This window comes from Miscanthus floridulus, chromosome 9 (assembly GCF_019320115.1).
Source record: "Miscanthus floridulus cultivar M001 chromosome 9, ASM1932011v1, whole genome shotgun sequence".
NCBI lineage: Eukaryota > Viridiplantae > Streptophyta > Magnoliopsida > Poales > Poaceae > Miscanthus > Miscanthus floridulus.
In genome coordinates, this window is record NC_089588.1 from 113,273,411 (window position 1) to 113,292,525 (window position 19,115).

A 19,115-nucleotide genomic window follows, 5' to 3' on the forward strand; every position below is an offset into this window, starting at 1 on the left:
GCACTACCAATCCCCTCTATTTCCTTACAATCATTTCATACATCCATACGTGCATTCATTCCATATGCCCAAACCTCCCGGACGATTCGGACCCTGAACCACCCGGGGGCTCGGGAACTAAGCATCGCATGTGTAGCAAAATGCATCACAACGTTTCGTGTTGCGTCATGAAGCGGCGGTTGCCTCATTCGACATGAGAAACCAACAGAGCCAGGGGAGAAAAACGTAGATGAGCCCCATGCGGCCCTCGCCCGGTCAGGTAGACCGGATCACCTCAACCTTCTCGTTCGATCCTGAACCTCTCGCCAAGCCCACAGAATCTCCATCGAGGGGAGGCCGTTAGGCCACCCGGGTCGGTCTCCGGAACAACCTAGGCATCTGCCAGGTTATAGGTAAAGGAGTAGTGGAATGTCACAAGAGGGCTATGCCAACCCCGTCACGAACGATGGACCCGGATTCCACTCGATCATATCCGTTAGCGAACTCACCGAGCGACGTCATTTGAGCCCGAGCGATCGGGACAAGCGACAAGACTCAACCCCTCTGGTTGTGAGGAACCAAGGATGGGATAACGCACATAACTCACATCGACCCCCTACAAAGGCCCAACAGGGCTCGGGGGCTCAAGACAAACGCTAGGGACTACGACCCCGAACTCGCTAGGATCCACGACTCTGACTCGCCCGGTCCCACGGCGCGCACCGATGCCAGGATCCGCGAGCACCGCCTTGTCTGAGCTATAAACTAACCAACTAACTACACTTCCGACTGCGCTCCAAAAAACCAGGGACCGCGACTCCGAACTCGCGTCGACTCTAAACTCACGTCATCTGGCTACGCTTCCGACTACGCTCCAAACATCCGGGGCCACGACCCCGATCTTACCCCACGACTCCGACTCACTCGATCCCACGGCGCGCATCGACGCCAGCATCAGTGAGCTCTGTCTCGTCCAAGACTGACTCCCTCACTCGATCCCACGGCACGCATCGACGCTAGGATCAGTGAGCTCTGTCTCATCCAAAACACAACTCTGACTCGCTCGATCCCATGGCGCGCATCGACACCAGCATCAGTGAGCTCTGTCTCGTCCAAGACTGACTCCCTCGCTCAATCCCACGACACGCATCGACGCCAGCATTAGTGAGCTCTGTCTTGTCCAAAACACGACTTAGACTCGCTCGATCCCACGACGCGCATCGACGCCAGCATCAGTGAGCTCTATCTCGTCCAAGACTAACTCCCTCACTCGATCCCACGGTGCGCATCGACACCAGGATCAGTGAGCTCTGTCTCGTCCAAAACACGACTCCGACTCGCTCGATCCCACAGCACACATCGACGCTGGCATCAGTGAGTTCTGTTTTATCCAAGACTGACTCCCTCGCTCGATCCCACAGTGCGCATCGACGCCAGGATTAGTGAGCTCTATCTCGTCCAAAACACGACTCCGACTCGCTCGATCCCATGGCGTGCATCGACGCCAGCATCAGTGAGCTCTGTCTCATCCAAGACTGACTCCCTCGCTCGATCCCACGGCGCGCATCGACGCTAGGATCAGTGAGCTCTGTCTTGTCCAAAACATGACTCCAACTCGCTCGATCCCACGGCACGCATCGACGCCAGCATCAGTGAGCTCTACCTTGTCCAAGACTGACTCCCTCGCTCGATCCCACGGCGCGCATCGACGCCAGCATCAATGAGCTCTGTCTCGTCCAAGACTGACTCCCTCGCTCGATCCCACGGCGCGCATCGACGCCAGGATCAGTGAAGCTCTGTCTCGTCCAAAACTAACTGCCTCACCCGATTCCACGGTGCGCATCGACGCTAGGATCAGTGAAGCTCTGTCTCGTCCAACCCCCTTGACTGCCTCCCTCGCTCGATCCACGGCATGCACCGACGCCCAGATCCACAAGCTCCCTCTCACCCAATCTCTCAAAACAAACTAAAAAACCGCCTCGGCTGCACAACGACGCCTTGGGCGACAAAACTCCGTCTCAAAATAGAAACTCCCCCACTGATAACACAGGAAACCCCCAGCAAAAATCCCCTGGACGATTCTGCCTGAATCACCCTGGGGCTCGGGGGCTCCTGTCGGGTTCATAAATTCGGGGTCCCTCAGGGACCGGCTTCCACGCCAAGGCTCGGCTCGAGCAGACAATACGTAACTCATGGGCCGGCCCAAGAGTCTAAAACGACAGGCCGGAAGGGCGGCCCAGTCACCGATCGGAAGATCTGGCCGAAGAGGAACAATGCCCTCTCGTCGGCTGCTTCAGCCCACCTCTCCGACCGGAGCGTTCGCTTCGACTCCAGCCACCACCGGATGGCCTCTCCGATCGAAAGGCCTGGCCCAAAACACTACTTCCGACTCCAAACCCGCGTCTTCCACCGGGGATCGCAGGAACCTTGCTCACCGCTCTTCTCTGACCGGCGCACTTAGAGCCGACTGAAGCCATCCGACCGGAGACGCCCGCTCGGTAGGAACCAGAAGACGTGCGGAGAAAAGCAAGGCAAGGCTCACAAGTCAAAATCACTGTACCAGAGACCATACCCTGCACGGAATAGTACTCTGCAGTCACCCTGACATAAACAGTATTTTAGGCGCCGATATCTCCCTCTACAATATTGTAGGGGCCGCTAAAACTCCCATACGGTAAGGCCCCCCACGTGCCTCTGGCATCGATAGCGGTATGGGCGGCAGGATTTACCGTACCGGGTGAACATAGCGAGACTCCTCACATGCCTCTAGGCATCAAACAATATTTACAGGTACCGACGTCCACCATCCCTGAAAAAGGCAGCACGACCTCCCGTATGCATCTAATATTCTACAGTGACATCAATAGTGTTGTAGACGCCTACCATTATCTTATACCCATCGGTGTGGGCAACAAGGCTCGGTAGGCGTGGGCAACAAGGCTCGGTAGCATACGTACCCTTACCCTCTCACTTGTAAAGTCGTCCCCTTTATCTATAAAAGGGGACGCGCCCCCTCCAACAAAGGGAGAGCCCTTCTTGAAGATAACAAGCACCGATCAAATTCACTAGCTCACGACCACAGAACCACCGGGTTCAGACTCTAAGCACACGCTTGAACACTTAGCTCATAGCGTAGCTCCTGTCACTTTTGGCCCTTCCGACCGGAGCCGGTCGGACCTCTTGTATACCCCTTCTTCTTCCTTCTCATTTGTAACCCCACTGCAAACTTCGAGCATCTGGTCTCAGGAATAAAGTCACTGACCAACCCAAACTGGACGTAGGGCACGTTGCCTGAACCAGTATAAATCATGTGTCATTGAGTGCTAGGCCACCTCCGATCACAACATACAGCAAAATTACAAATATTCACTAGTTGATCACTTTCTGTCCCGACAGTTAACATTTTCACCATATATTTTATTAATATTAGGCACCACCGCCACATCCACCATTTTCCTCCCTCTTCTCTATCTCTTCCCGTGGGAACACACGAGTCGACGCAAACGATCGACGGGACTACTGATGGACTGATCATGGGAGCCGAGCACAGGGAAGCGCCGCCCCGGTGAACAGTCATGCATGGCAGGGAGCCCGGGTCCGGGATGGGCAGGCACTTCCCAACGATGTGATGTGCCCTGGATCAGGCGGCCAGGCCCCAGCCTCACACGTCGACGTCCTACTCCGCCACATGCATGCAGTGCAAGTTTTTTAAACAGGACAGCATCGATGCGGTACGACGCACGTTCGACACTGCTCATCTCACATGTGCGAAACAGGGAGCTTGCCAAGCCTCCACCCGCGGTGCTCCCGCGCAATTTCTAGATATATACTCCGTACACTTCAACTTAATATCTCTGAGAAAACCGATCACTCGAGTTTCTGTTTAGTTTTCTGTAACTTTTCTGAGAATTTCTATACAACCTTTTTTTTTGCCGGTGTTAATTGTTACATATAGCCTTTTTTTTAGATAAAAGAAAGTGCACAGTTTTATATGAAGGTAGGTGTTCTGGTCACCTCTTTGTCAAAGCTTTTAAAAACATTTTTCCCCTTACTAAACTTTACACGCCACTTTCCCTAAACAAATTCCTAGTTTTACTTCGACCATTTTCTAAAGAAACAACATAGTTTTTTTTAATCTTCATTCCCAAATTTTTAATGTTAAGTTTTATAAAGATACTGTGTTTGTGAAAGGGTTTTTTTTTGGTATAAACTAGATCTTTAAGTGAAAGTTTTCTGAATCCACCTTTTTTGCCGGGTCTTTCTATTAATTACACTTGGTGTGAATTTTTAATATTTATTCCAACTTATTAGCTTATTAATTGGCCAATGAAACGAGTCTCCACACTATTTTTGAAAGGCCGCCTAGCTACAAATAACCATATTAATTGAAGGAAATAAATTTGAAGTGCTAATACACATCTTTATAAAGTTACCCATCACTTTCATTACACAAAAAATATCCCCCGCATACATACACACTATGCTATTACAAACTCGTGCAGTTATTCAGAAAAACACAAAACAATGTAAAAAGATAAACATAAAAGGCAACCGCATGTGTATTCAAATGATATATTGCTACCTCTATCCAAAAATACGTTATCGTTTAAGGATTTTTAGGACAGACTAAGAAAGATGTGAAATGACTATGGATGCCCATATTAACTAGTGGTTATTCTAATTTTCAAGGGTTGCAAAGCCTAACAGTTGGACGAGAGAGGTGTTGATTTAACGCATGTGACCATGGGCCCCACTGACGGTCCAAAATCTAGAATGATGTATTGTATGGTTGAGTTCTAAAATATCAAGTATTTTTGGGTATAGAAGATTATATATGATAAAAATACAAACATATTTCAATACGAGAATTTAAGAAAATAAAAAATATAGTAAACAAATAAGAAACCATAATAATATATCGATATTGCAGAAAAATACAAACATTGGTGTTTATGAGTTGCATAAAAATACAAATATTCGTGTTTGCGAGTCTACCTAGTCAATATTATTGTTTCCTAAAGAAATGAAGGGGGGTGACCGACAAGGCGACAAGGGCTGGATCGGCCGCCGCTGCTCTCGGGGAGGGCCTCGTGTGGGCATGCGGCGGCCCACCCTGCCTGGTTTCTATCCCACATCTCATTAGGCCCAGTGTTGTATGGCCCAAATCAGATTTCCCAGCCCTAGAGGACCGAAACTTGTCACCACATCAAAGATGTCATATTATAATCAAGAGAAACAATTGAACATATCTTGTTTGATTGCTTATATGCTAAATTTCTCTAGAGAGCGGTGCACTTTGTACTAGATTTGAAACCCTAAAAGATGTTCATGATCTTTGTTACAGGTGGTACAAAAAAGGAGTTTTTTCAAATTAATCCTTGTTGCTCTTTGTATTGGTTTTGAAACCCCAAAAGATGTCCATTATCTTTTTTACACGTGGTACAAACAAGGGGGAGATTCAAATCAATCCTTGTGCTCTTTGTACTAAGTTTAAACCCCCCAAAAATGTCCATTATCCTTTTTACAGGTGGTACAAACAAGGGGCAGTTTCAAATCAATCCTTGTTGATGATAGGATGTGCAACCATTTGCTGGATAATATGACTTACAAGGAATGAAGTTGTTTTTAACAAGTGTCGACCTAAAATTTTTTTGTAGGTTATATTTAGAGAAACGTACTGGCTATGCTAATAGACACAATTTTAGTGGGGTGAAGCCAATAAAGAACACATTCTCCAAGTTTGTTAAGTGCTAGAGACGATGAAACTGATTTTTTTTCTTCCTTTGCATGGCCTAATAATGTTAGAATTGACATTTGAGTGGGACATTTGTGTGGTTATAAACATTTTTTTTGTAATAAGTGGTATGATTCTCTTGTTGACAAGAGATGAAGCCTGATCTATTTCCATTATCTAAAATAAAAAATATATTTCATAATATATTAATAACACTAATTTGATTTCAAAAATATATATTTTTTTATAAATTTGATGAAACATTGCATAGTTTGACCTGAAATAAATTTAAATCTCATATAGTGGAGGAGCAAGAGAGTAAAAACTAAAAACAGTGTAGGATGCACGCATGGTTGGGGGCGTTCCCTATTCCCATAGTCCTGACAAACCACCAAGGTTTTTCTTCCTAGACGAAAGGCCACGGAGGCAGCCGATCCATTGGTTTTTCATTTATTTACTTGATTGATTATTTACATATCTGATTATAGAGGGAAGCTCAAGCCACAACGTCAATTCCCAAGGCACACCGGGATGATCATGCGTTGAACACGGTGCCGCAACCACCACCACAGCCTCCACCGCCGCAGCCGCCGGACACGGAGGTCTGGCCCTCGCCGGCGCCGGCCTTGGTACTCGCGTTGAATATGGTGCCGCAGCCACCCCCACTGCCACAACCGCCACCACAGCCTCCGGACTTGGCGTGCCTGCCGTTGGAGCCTTCGGCGACCATGCTGCCACTGCCACAGCCTCCACCGCCACAGCCAGAGCCGCAGCTGCCGCCGGACCTGGACTGGCCTTGGTCGGCCGCAGTGCTGGAGCTGAACAGGGTGCCGCAGCCTCCTCCACAACTGCTACCGCAGCCACCAGACTTGGCGTGGTTGGTCTTCGAGCCTTCGATGGCCCATGCCGCTGCCACAGCCACCACCACCGCCGCACCCAGAGCCACAGCCGCCTGACTTGGTAGTGTTGGTCTTGGAGCCCTCGATGACCATGCCGCTGCCGCAGCCACCACCACAACCGGAGCCACAGCCAGCTGAATCGGCCTGCTGGCCCTCAACAACCATAGCGTTGGCGTTCAACAGGGTGCCACAGCCACCATCGCCACAACCACCACCCCCACAACCGGAGCCACAGCCATCGGACTTGGCGGTGTTGGTCTTGGAACCTTCGATGACCATGCCGCTGCCACAGCCACCACCACAGCCGGAACCACAGCCACCACCGCAGCCTCCAGACCTGGACTGGGCGACTGGCCATGGTGCTGGCCTTCAGCATGGTCCCACAGCTTCCCCCGCCACCGTCACCACCACCACACCCAGAACCACAGCCTCCGGACTTGGCATTGTCGGCCCTGGAGTCCTCAGCCACCATGGGTCCACAGCTTCTACCGCAGCCGCCTCCACAGCCAGCAGCAGACTCAGCGTGGCCATTCTCACCCCTTGCAACGACTGTGCGAGAAGCACCAGAGCTAGCATGTTCAGCCTTGCTAGCTGCCATGATTTCGTCACCACTGAATGCCGTGCTGCAAGTGCCACATTGTGCAGGAGCCGTTGCCACGCTCCCTGCTCCGACGGTCTGTGTCTCTAGCACCATGCTAATGTCGGATCCAAACACTGCATCCTTCTGAACCACGGCACCACCGATAAGTTTTACACTGTCCTTGTCATCAGCGTCCATGAACAGGACCGATGTCATGATCCATGGAAGTAGGAACCAATCCTCATTCACCTATAAGAACGACGAGCATGATTATGTTAGCGCAAAAAATGTTAAGAAAAGAAAGGAAAAGAAAATCCAGGTTTCAAATGATAAGACAAATAGAAGCAGTGTACCATGATAAGCTGAGATTCAGTGTCTAGCAAGGCAACAGCTTTGCCATATATATGGATGTTCAGCACAGAACTTTACAGCAGTAACAGCTGAAACGTCCTCAGAATGAGCGCTGCAGCATTTGTGCTCGTATAGTCGTATTCCAGTTTCCTTCCCCGATAGAGCTTGATCTGTTCCAACACAGCACAAAAAAATTGAGGTTGCTACATGGATACTAGCTATGGTTATTACAGTGAACTGAGCTTGAGTTATGCTTACCAGTTGATTGATATATCCCTGTTGGGTGGCAGTGATATCACACTTATCATTGATGGTTTACTGCTTGAACCGTTAGTGATAGGTGACTTCACCATTGGGTGAATATCTTCCTCAGAATTTTCTAGATCCTAGTCCTACGAACCAGCATGAAAAGCAATAATTGTCGTCTCCAACACAATGGCAGTGATTACCTGTTCTGGCATAGTGATTGGATTTCCGATAAAATGTTTCCCCCAGACCGTATCTCTTTATCTGGAATTGAGAGAGAAGGAAGGAAAGTGAAGTTAGAAGAAAAGAGAGCAGCATGAATAAGAAACTAGAGCAAGCACCTTCATCTTGAAAGCCGTTTATCCGAAGTGTGGGATGATTTGGATGCATTTCAGCATCATGCTTCAGATAACTCCTTAATTCGTCCCCCGCTTCCTTGCTACCGCATACACAATCGAAGTAAAAGGTGGCATCCTCGAGCGACACCAGATTCCTAAGGCCCAGGTCGAACCCACCATTGCTTCCAGCGATTTCTCTCGTCACATCCGTCACAAGGAAATTGAAACTAAGGCTTGTGAGCCTAGGCATAGCTCCTGACAGGAAAACAACTGGTCCACCAAATCCAGTCAACTTGCACCCTACAAGGCATGGGAACGAACAAGCACCTATGGTGTATCTTCCAGGGATTCCGAGGTTATTATTATTCCGGCCCACGGTTAGTTTAAGAAAGCGGAGTGCAGGTAACCTCCCAAGGATTTTAAGGTCCTTGTGCATAAACTCTTCAGCGTAAATCCATAGAAATGAGAGGTCTGGAAGATGCGATGGATTCATCCAAGCTGGCAACTTGGAGAACCAGCATCCCTGCAGTTCCAGTCTACGGAGACTTGGAGGGGCCACCCAAGCATCCAAGTTGCATCCAGCAAGTGAAGCAATGTCTAAACTCTGAATCTTTTGCAGCTTGTTTAGGGACTCCACCAGAGATTTCTCCAGGCTTTGGTTCCATTGAGTTTCTAACCTAATACTCAACACCCTCAGCTTCACTAGATGGCCCAGCTCTTCTATGTCTCTGGAGCTGTGGATTCTAAACAGTGACAACTCTTCAAGGGAAGTGAGGCTCCCAATCATGTTCGGCGCTCCTTTATACCTGATAGTAATGCGTAAGCATGTCAGATTTCTCAGTTGAACAATAGTTGCAGGCAAAGTACAAATTCCCCTGTCATCTTCGTCAGATTGTATGCGCAGTGGCCGATACTTCTTCTCCTCCACCTTCATCTCTTTTTCCTCCTCCACCTTCATCTCTTTTTCCACTTTTACTTCTCCTCCTCCTTCCAATCTTACCAACCTCCTCCGCCTATTGTTCACATACACTTTCAACTGAGCATCCCAAACCCCCATGCTAGAACTTCCCCTGCCTATGCACAATGTTTGTAGATATTGCAGATTTCCTATTTCTTCGTGAAGCTTCGACATGCATGAGTCACTTAGCCCTAGGAATCTTAAGTGAAACAAAATTCCAATATAACTAAGACTGCAATCTTTTGAGATACGACAACATTCCAAATCAAGAACACGTAACACTCTGAAGCCATGGAGAGTCAGAAATAGATTTATACCGGATGGAAACACAATAACTGACCTCACTTGTTGCATGCTCATAGTAACCTGATGCTTATCATGATCTACCTTGTTGTTTCCAAGAGACAACCTTCGAACCTTTTTTGATGGAGATGTGTGATACACATCGTCTAATATAGTAACAAAATTATCTTCACTTGATAATGAGCGGAGAAGATCAAGAATCATATCATGCACACGGCACGATTCTATTGTGCCATTGTACTTGTCATACACTGGTTGGATCAAACTTTTGTTTACAAGCTCATTGAAGTAACTCTCTCCATGTTGGAATGGGCTTTGTTTTCCGCATTGGATAAAACCTTCTGCTATCCACATCCATATAAGCCGATTTTTGCGAATTATAGAATCTTCTTGGAACACACTCAAGTATAATAAGCAACTTTTTAGGTAGGATGGCAGATAATAATAGCTAAGAAGCAAAATCTTTCTCATATTCTCCACATCTTGACTATTCTCCATTCCCGTACCAATATTGTTGTGCACTTCATACCACTCCATTTTGTTCCTTCCTTTACTAGCCAACAAACTAGCCATTGTAATGATAGCTAAGGCCTAAGGGTATGCCAGCACACTTTTTTAGTATCCTATCTGATACTTTGACAAGCTCCTCGTCAGGACTATTTTTGTCCTCATTGCCAAATATTCTTCCATACAATAATATTCTGGAGTTTTCAAGGGAGAGGGGCCTTAGCTTGTAAGAACCTCCAATATGTTCTGCAACATTGAGAATACGGGTAGTAGTGATAATTTTGCATCCTCTATTATTTTCAGGCAAAGCACACCTAATCATTTTCCAAACCGAGATATCCCATATATCATCAATGACAATGAAGTACCTGCATACATACACCAAGTTATCCAAGAAAGAAAAAAGCATTATATATAATTGATAGGTAGAGTGATGAATTCATACCTCTGGGTTTGAAGGGAATTTCTAAGCTCCTCGATGACAACATTAATATTAGTACTATTATTATCATTAGTAAGTTGAATTAGGCCCAGTGTTCTATGGCCCACATCCGTCTATCCCACATCTCATTAGGCCCAGTGTTCTATGGCCCAAATCAGATTTTCCCAGCCCTCCCTGGTGGCCTCAGTCTAGAGGACCGAAACTTGTCACCACATCAAAATGTCATATTATAATCAAGAGAAACAATTGAACATATCTTGTTTGATTGCTTATATGTTAAATTTCTCTAGAGAGCGGTGCACTTTGTACTAGATTTGAAACCCTAAAAGATGTTCATGATCTTTGTTACAGGTGGTACAAACAAGGAGTTTTTTCAAATTAATCCTTGTTGCTCTATGTATTGGGTTTGAAACCCCAAAAGATGTCCATTATCTTTTGTACACGTGGTACAAACAAGAGGGAGATTCAAATCAATCCTTGTGCTCTTTGTACTAGGTTTAAAACCCCCAAAAATGTCCATTATCCTTTTTACTGGTGGTACAAACAAGGGGCAGTTTCAAATCAATCCTTGTTGATGATAGGATGTGCGGTCATTTGCTGGATGATACGACTTACAAGGAACAAAGTGGTTTTTAACAAGTGTCGACCTAAAACATTTTTGTAGGTTATATTTAGAGGCTATGCTAATAGACACGATTTTAATGGGGTGAAGCCAATAAAGAACACATTCTCCAAGTTTGTTAAGTGCCAGAGACGATGACACTGATTTTTTTTTCTTCCTTTGGATGGCCTAATAATGTTAGAATTAACATTTGAGTGGGACATTTGTGTGGTTAAACATTTTTTTGTAATAAGTGGTATGATTCTCTTGTTGACAAGAGAAGAAGCCAGATCTATTTCCATTATCTAAAATAAAAAATATATTTCATAATATATTAATAACACTAATTTGATTTCAAAAATATATATTTTTTATAAATTTGATGAAACATTGCATAGTTTGACTTGAAACAAATTTAAATCTCATATAGTGGAGGAGCAAGAGAGTAAAAACTAAAAACAGTGTAGGATGCACGCATGGTTGGGGCCGTTCCCTTTTCCCATAGTCCTGACTTCCACCTAAGCAGCAGCAGGGAAAACCACCAAGGTTTTTCTTTCTAGACGAAAGGCCACGGAGGCAGCCGATCCATTGGTTTTTCATTTATTTACTTGATTGATTGATTATTTACATATCTGATTATAGAGGGATGCTCAAGCCACAACGTCAATTCCCAAGGCACACCGGGATGATCATGCGTTGAACGCGGTGCCGCAACTGCCACCACAGCCTCCACCGCCGCAGCCGCCAGACACGGAGGTCTGGCCCTCGCCTGCGCCGGCCTTGGTACTCGCGTTGAATATGGTGCCGCAGCCACCCCCGCCGCCACAACCGCCACCACAGCCAGAGCCACAGCCTCAGGACTTGGCGTGCCTGCCGTTGGAGCCTTCGGCGACCATGCTGCCACTGCCGCAGCCTCCACCGCCACAGCCGGAGCCACAGCCGCCGCCGGATCTGGACTGGCCTTGGTCGGCCGCAGTGCTGGAGCTGAACAGGGTGCCGCAGCCTCCTCCACAACCGCTACCGCAGCCGGAGCTGCAGCCACCAGACTTAGTGTGGCTGGCCGTCTTCGAGCCTTCGGTGGCCATGCCGCTACCACAGCCGCCGCCGCCGCCGCACCCAGAGCCGCAGCCAGCTGACTTATTGGGCAGGCCCTGGCCAGCAGCAGTGCTAGCGTTGAACAGAGTGCCGCATCCACCACCACCGCAGCCGGAGCCACAGCCGCCGGAGTTGGTTGTGTTGGTCTTGGAGCCTTTGATGACCATGCTGCTGCCACAGCCACCACCACAGCCGGAACCACAGCCACCACCGCAGCCTCCAGACCTGGACTGGCCCTCGCTGGCCATGGTGCTGGCCTTCAGCATGGTCCCACAGCCTCCCCCGCCACCGCAGCCACCACCACACCCGGAACCACAGCCTCTGGACTTGGCATTGTCGGCCTTGGAGTCCTCAGCCACCATGGGTCCACAGCTGCCACCACAGCCGCTTCCACAGCCAGCAGCAGACTCAGTGTGGCCGTTCTCACCACCTGCAACGACTGTGCGAGAAGCACCAGAGCTAGCATGTTCAGCCTTGCTGGCTGTCATGACTTTGTCACCACTGAATGCCGTGCTGCAAGTGCCACATTGTGCAGGAGCCGTTGCCACGCTCCCTGCTCCGACGGTCTGTGTGTCTAGCACCATGCTAGTGTCAGATCCAAACACTGCATCCTTCTGAACCACGGCACCACCGATAAGTTTCACGCTGTCCTTGTCATCAGCGTCCATGAACAGGACTGATATCGTGATCCATGGAAGTAGGAACCAATCCTCATTCACCTATAAGAATGACGAGCATGATTATGTTGGTGCAAAAAAAAATGTAAGAAAAGAAAAGAAAATTCAGGTTTCAAATGACAAGACAAATAGAAGTGTACCATGATAAGCTGAGATTCAGTGTCTAGCAAGGCAACAGCTTTGCCATATGGATGTTCAGCACAGAACTTTACAGCAGTAACAGCTGTAACATCCTCAGAATGAGCGCTGCAGCATTTGCGCTCGTATTCCAGTCTCGTTCCTCGATAGAGCTTGATCTGGTTTTTTCAAACACGTACAAAAAATTTAAGCTTGCTACATGAATACTAGCTAGTGGTCATTACAGTGAACTGAGCTTGAATTATGCATGCTTACCAGTTGGTTGAAACCTTTGAGATCGAGTAGACTGCCATCAGTGCCATGACTAATTGACAAGTTGGAGTCTTTTAGGGTCCACTTATTTTCCTTGAATTCTGCAAGCTGAAATTGCTTTTTTGGTGACTTCAATACTCCAACCAATTCTCGAACAGAAGCCATGCCATTCTTTGCCTTGTGCTCTCTGAGATACAGTGGAGTCATTAGTCTCATTTTTGCTAGCATGATTCAGATTAGTAGTAATTGACAAAAAATGTTCTTTTTTTTACAGGAACGGAAAATTTTCTCATCCTGCTTAACCTGGGAAATAAAAACAAACTGTTCAATATATACCAGTAACTAAAGTCCCTCCACTAGTCAAATGAACTGTAGGCTGATCTGAATGAATAGTTATATATTTCTTCATAAGAGGAACAACATCACCTCCAACTGCAACTACCGATTTCCATATTTGCATACTCAACCTCATTTGGAAGATGTAATAGACGACAAAGCCATAGCGGCAGCAGTGTAGACTACAATGTGTCTTACTAGTCAGCATCAAACACATTGTTTAACCTACAGTTCTACCTATCTGTTCAGTTGCAGATAAAGTATCCATTCATTTCATAATAAATGAAGAAAATTACCTTATCTGAAGACGGATAAGCTCGGTACCACAATCATATACAAAACGAGTCCAGCTGCTCATGTTCTGATCCTTGATGGAATGTGGCAGAAGACACGACTTGAGAGAGAAAGGTTCCATCCTGACCATGCTGAACACCTTCTGAGCGCTGCTTGGGACAGTAGCAGAAGCTGCAACACGAAGACTGACAGGAGGGGAAGTGGCATGCCCACCATGAGTTTTCAGTTCAAACCACTTCTCGAAGGAGAGCTTAGAATCAGGCCCTATCAAATCGTGCAGTGGGAAAGAAACCTTCCCTATTGGTTCTGGTTTCTTTGATGCCTGATCAACCATTACTGCAAGAATGAGTTCTCCGGTAGGTTCACACTGTAAACAAACTCCGGTGTTCTTCCCTGTAACTGTTGAAATATCCAACCTGCCGCCGTCACTGATAAACATATCTGATTGATTCTTGGTGAACCGTACATACACATTTTCTTTTCGAACAGCAGACGGCAAATTCTTGATGTCCACAATTTGTAAATATAACTGCAAAGGAGGAGATGTTCAAGTCTTAATTTAGTAGAGACACTTTAGCAGAAGAATTGCTTGCTTCAGAATTTACGAAATTATCATATCAGTTATGTATCCAGAAACAACTGTTTAGTCATCGTTCATTACTAGTATGACATGCATCATTTTGAACTCACTATCATATCAGATCATTCAAGCTAGATATGTACTTCTTTTGTAATAACTGTTACATAAAGAAGAGAGAATCATACCTCTACAGCTGTTATATCAAGGGCATTAAGATCCTTCTGAGCTTTGCAGATGTCAGACCCCGTACCAACCTCAGTACTTAATATCTGAGGAGTGGATGTCACAGGAGATGGCATGTTGCCACTGTACATACATCCAGCCTTCCAGTATCTTACACCAAAGGTACTCTCAAACTGTTCAGTAGTCTCGGTGAATCCAACATCGAGTTTCTTTCCTTCAGATCGATCAGCATCGGTGTCATCATGTTCCAGAACTTTTCCAAGAAGCTTCACCATGTCGTTGCGGTAGGTAACAGGATGCAGCTGGTGAGTGTGCCACAAGAGATCCACGTCGTAGGTCGGTACATGGAAGCGTTGCAATCCTTTTTCTTGATTCATCTTGATCAGGTACAGAAATGCCTTGTATCGAGCTAGAGCTTCTTGGAGAAACCGTGGATCATGCATTGTTGGTGTTCCAACCTGCCAGAAAGTGAAACTTTCTGATTTTCTGTACATATCATCATTTTATCTATTGTAAGGACCACTAATGGAAAAAATCAATAGCTGTCACCTGCACTAACTAGGTCAATTAATCTAGGTGGACATCTGTAGTGTGTTGTTCAAAAATAATGGTTGGCCTTTCAGTGTACAATGATATAAAGTATAACTTAAAATTGTAAAATTTACTATTTATAAGTCAAACGATAATTTTGTATCACATAGGTATGCAGCATATATACTGGAACAAAGATTGTACAAGTACCTGATAATAGAAAGAGGATTGTCTCTTAACAGCAGAGACCAGATCATAGGTGATGTCCTCTGCAGCTCCAAGGTTCACATCCATGGCAATGTCAGAGGTTCTTGTGAACGCCAATTCGAAAGGCTCCTCAGGATACAACTCTTTCCAAATCTTTTCTGACTGAAGTGTTGATTTTGTTTGAGTGGATGACTCAACATTGTTATTGTTCAGTATTCTACCATATACTTTCTTGCAGTCCCTTATGTACTGAACCTGAAAGATGTGTGCTTGAATAATTTGTTACCTCAGTTCTGTGAATAGCATCATCAACAAGAGTACAGGCATACAAGCTGTTTTCTTATAAATCATTTCCATGTAGAGTCATAATATATATCAGTGTCTGGTGCAGTGTTCAGATCATTCATAGCACAGGAAGGGCACGTGAATTACAGAGGATCATCGTGGTAAGGATGTGTACCGGGTTAAGCCGATGGCAGTGCCAAATCCACTCACAATCAAGAGGAACAACCAATGGCCCATCTACAACCGCAGCCTTACTGTGCTTATCAAGAAGGGGAAGCCAGCATGCTTTGTACCTAGCATATAGCAACAAAACCAAACAAAAAAAAGTCAATGGGTATTATATCTCAGGACATGAATGAGATCACAATCTTTCTGTATTGGTAAGTACAGGAGTGTATCCCAGCACAAGAAAAAAAAAATCATGGAACCATCAGTAATTGAACATGACAGTGACTTCTTAGGTGACATGCACATCATTTTCAAGTAAATATCTCCTGGTAAGGCCAAAAAATAGAAAGACTATTCACGCAATTGGTTCAAGCCTTCTGCTGAATTCTGCCCCCAAAACTGAAGTTCAGGCACCTGCCCCCCTGCAGCCCTTAGTCCCTTACTATCCACTATCCAACTAGAGATTTCTTCGATTGATTTTCATCTAGATGGTTGCTTTACAGAAATAAAGAGGAATTTGCAGTCAAGATTAATGTACCAGCATTTTCAATCTCATGAGTTTCCTAAAGATTCACTAAATGGATCATGCTCCGGAGCCGGCAAAGATGAACAGTCGACGACCAATCATGAAGCAAGCACTAAAAACGTCCCTTGCTTTCTCCAAGAGCCAAACAGCTGAGCCAAGGGGAAGAAAAACAAAGAACCTTTTTTTTTTCCGCAAAAAACAATCATCCGTACCTGCGTATGGCCCTGTCGAGCAGCGGGCCCTCGTCGTAGAGCCAGCGGCGGCGGTCCACCGCCGCGAGGAACTGCAGCTGCCGCAGCGCGGCCGCGACAAGGTCCGCCCCGACGGGGACCCCCTCCTGCGCCGCCGCCCACCGCGCCGCCTGCTCCCCGTCCATCTCCTCCTCCCCTCGCCGCCTGCGGAACCTGTCACCACAAGGTCAGACGGCAGGGTGGCTATTCGCGAGGCGCGATCAGGGCGGACCAACGGGTTGTTGATTTGTTGCTTCCGCACTGCGGCGGCAAGAAAGAATCCGCGACACGGTTTCTTGCTCGGGACCGTTTGACTTTGGTATTTCAGAGGTGAAAAAAAGGTTGGATTTTTTTATACGGAGTATGAACAGTGCGTCTACCTCTATCTGTCTCGGATTTGATTTTTTGAAAACAGTAACATCTGATTTTTTTTTTTCACAAACGGAAGAGGACTTAACGCCTGGGATATCCATAGCCACCGCCCGGGTTGGTCGCACTCGCACCTAACGCCCCCTCCTCACTCGGCAGATGCAGTACGGTCGTACAAGCACCGTGTAGTACAGAAAATCAGAAACCCTGGCTCGTCGTACAACTGCGGACTGTATATAGCGCACCAGGCAACAAAGTCAGCTGCTCTGGCTGCCGGCCAACACATCAGAGTTTGAACGTAACACGAGGAGTACTTTGCAGATGATCGAGCGTCAGTTGCTACATTACATGGTACAGGAAAAATTGTCACAATGGCAGGCACTGAACCCTGTGGTGTTCGATGCATGCTCGCTCAGTCTTGCGAGCCTCCTGACTGGAGCAGGAAGAAGACGGCGAGGCCGACGACGAGCCCCGACACGACGAGCGCCAGCGTCGGCGCCGGAGAAGCCACGCCCAAGTTCTGCACCCACCAAATTAAAGGCGATCGAGCGGCACTTTTCATGTTAGCATTGCAATTGCAATGACCGCGCGGACTGCTGCTGCTGCTGTCAGTGTTACTCGTATCGTACCTGGAGGAAGCCTTTGCCGGTGGCCACCTCGACGGCGATCGCGGAGGCGAAGCCGACCATGGCCGCGCGGCCCAGCCATACGTCGGGTCCGCCGCCGCCGCCGCTGCTCTGCTTCGCACTCTGCTCGCACCTGATGGACAGCGACCTGCTGGCGGCCCTGCAGGCGACGCGGCTCTTGCTGGAGGTGATGCGCAGTGCAGATGCTGCATTCGACACAGTGCTTCTCAGAACACACAAGTAAATATAGGACAGCCAACATTCAGTAGCCATGCTCATCGTCCATAATGTTAGCCTTGATATAGGAATTCAAAGAACACATTTTCTTATCGAAAAATCTCAAGAATCAACAAATGAACAAACAATGACTGAGTAACGAGATCTAAAAAACCCTACGACCGTACAACTAGGACGACTGAATGCCCTCATCATAATCCGCCATGAGCACACAGCACTGGCATCGGACATGGACATGCACAGAGACTAACGACAGAAAGCTTTGACTGAACTCTGCAGCTAGCTAGATTCACATTCACGATGTTGCACAAGATGGACTGGAATAATGCAGATCGACCTGCTGACACGTACCGTGGCTGGACATGCCGCTGAACGATGGCGCCGCGGCGGCGGCGGCCACCACCGGAGACGAGCGGAGGACGGAGAAGGGCGCCATGAGACCGGACTGCTTGCAAGCTTCCTCCTCCTCTGGTCTTCAATGAATCCTCAGCTCGTCGTCGTGCTCGCGTTTTTGTCTGCAAGGGTGGGTGGAAGCGCAGGAGCCAGGCGAAGTGAGTGGCCGTCGGCTGGCCGACGTGGCAGTCTGGAAGAACTGCAAGACACCCTTATCCGAGAAAATTCCATATTGCTTTACGTGGTGGGCTGGAGGAGCTGTCCATGTAGCTTGTTCGGCCCGCCTTGAACAGGCCCGTTTGGAAACCGAGACTGGGCCCAAGGACTGTAAACAAGCGCAGATGATCATGGTGTTACACCTGAAGAAGCCGCTGCACCTGATGATGATGATGGCGGGAGCACGAGCAAGGCCGTCCGCGTCCAGACCACGTCGCGCAAAGGAAGGCCAACCCGAAGACGTCCGGCCCATCCTGGGTCCAGTCCATCCAGAAGGCGTAATCGTTTTGGACGAGTTGAAGTCCCTCCGCAGCGACATGAATGACCAGATTCGCGGAGACGTCTCGGGTCTGCAAGTTTCACTCTCGGATCGCATCTCGGGTCCAGACAAGCCGGCATTCCCAGCACCACCGCCCGTGACTGATGATCGGCGTGGGCGCGGGGTGGAGGACAAGCTCGCCACGTTGCGCAACTACAGACGTGCCCGTGGTTTGTGCTTTCGTTGCGGCGAAAAATGGTCTCGCGACCATCGCTGCCCGGAGCAGATTCCGCTCCATGTGTTGCAAGAGACCTGGGAGCTCTGCCAGAGTGATGATTCAGAGTGTGATGATGCCGCCGTTGACAATGCGGCTGAGCCGCTGTGCTGTGTTACCATTTCTGTTGCTGCAACTCAGGGCGTTCACGCACCACGCACCATTCAGTTTCAAGGTGAGATCCAAGGGAAGAATGTCTTGATTCTACTTGATTCGGGCAGTTCTCACTCCTTCATCAGTTCATCACTTGCTGTTTCACTTACTGGGAAGAGTAACAAATAAGTGGTAAAATTCCTATTTC

The 19,115-nt window shown here is 47.5% G+C and overlaps 2 protein-coding genes across 2 annotated transcripts; both read right to left on the bottom strand.

The window, feature by feature from the left end:
• Nucleotides 1-11,475: 11,475 nt before the first annotated feature.
• Nucleotides 11,476-16,859, bottom strand: LOC136484137 (glycine-rich domain-containing protein 1-like). Its single transcript, XM_066481324.1, has 8 exons — nucleotides 16,423-16,859; nucleotides 15,692-15,809; nucleotides 15,235-15,486; nucleotides 14,496-14,951; nucleotides 13,733-14,259; nucleotides 13,104-13,287; nucleotides 12,851-13,006; nucleotides 11,476-12,752 (listed from the first exon to the last, which is right to left on the bottom strand). Exons 1-8 carry the CDS (start codon nucleotides 16,584-16,586, stop codon nucleotides 11,793-11,795), a joined length of 2,817 nt encoding a protein of 938 aa, XP_066337421.1. The 5' UTR covers nucleotides 16,587-16,859; the 3' UTR covers nucleotides 11,476-11,792.
• A 165-nt stretch (nucleotides 16,860-17,024) lies between these two features.
• LOC136484138 (stress enhanced protein 1, chloroplastic-like) lies at nucleotides 17,025-18,233 on the bottom strand. The gene is made up of 3 exons (XM_066481325.1): nucleotides 18,024-18,233; nucleotides 17,439-17,641; nucleotides 17,025-17,329 (listed from the first exon to the last, which is right to left on the bottom strand). Exons 1-3 carry the CDS (start codon nucleotides 18,106-18,108, stop codon nucleotides 17,222-17,224), a joined length of 396 nt encoding a protein of 131 aa, XP_066337422.1. The 5' UTR covers nucleotides 18,109-18,233; the 3' UTR covers nucleotides 17,025-17,221.
• Between the last annotated feature and the right edge of the window lie 882 nt (nucleotides 18,234-19,115).

Coding starts and splice junctions, on each gene's coding strand:
- LOC136484137 (XM_066481324.1), bottom strand. CDS start 16,586: ATGGACGGGGAGCAGGCGGCGCGGTGGGCGGCGGCGCAGGAGGGGGTC. Junction 15,487..15,691: donor ACTGCCATCGGCTTAACCCG/GTACACATCCTT, acceptor CACATCTTTCAG/GTTCAGTACATAAGGGACTG. Junction 13,288..13,732: donor CTTATCCGTCTTCAGATAAG/GTAATTTTCTTC, acceptor ACTGTATCTCAG/AGAGCACAAGGCAAAGAATG.
- LOC136484138 (XM_066481325.1), bottom strand. CDS start 18,108: ATGGCGCCCTTCTCCGTCCTCCGCTCGTCTCCGGTGGTGGCCGCCGCC. Junction 17,642..18,023: donor CAGCGGCATGTCCAGCCACG/GTACGTGTCAGC, acceptor TGTCGAATGCAG/CATCTGCACTGCGCATCACC. Junction 17,330..17,438: donor CCGGCAAAGGCTTCCTCCAG/GTACGATACGAG, acceptor TGGTGGGTGCAG/AACTTGGGCGTGGCTTCTCC.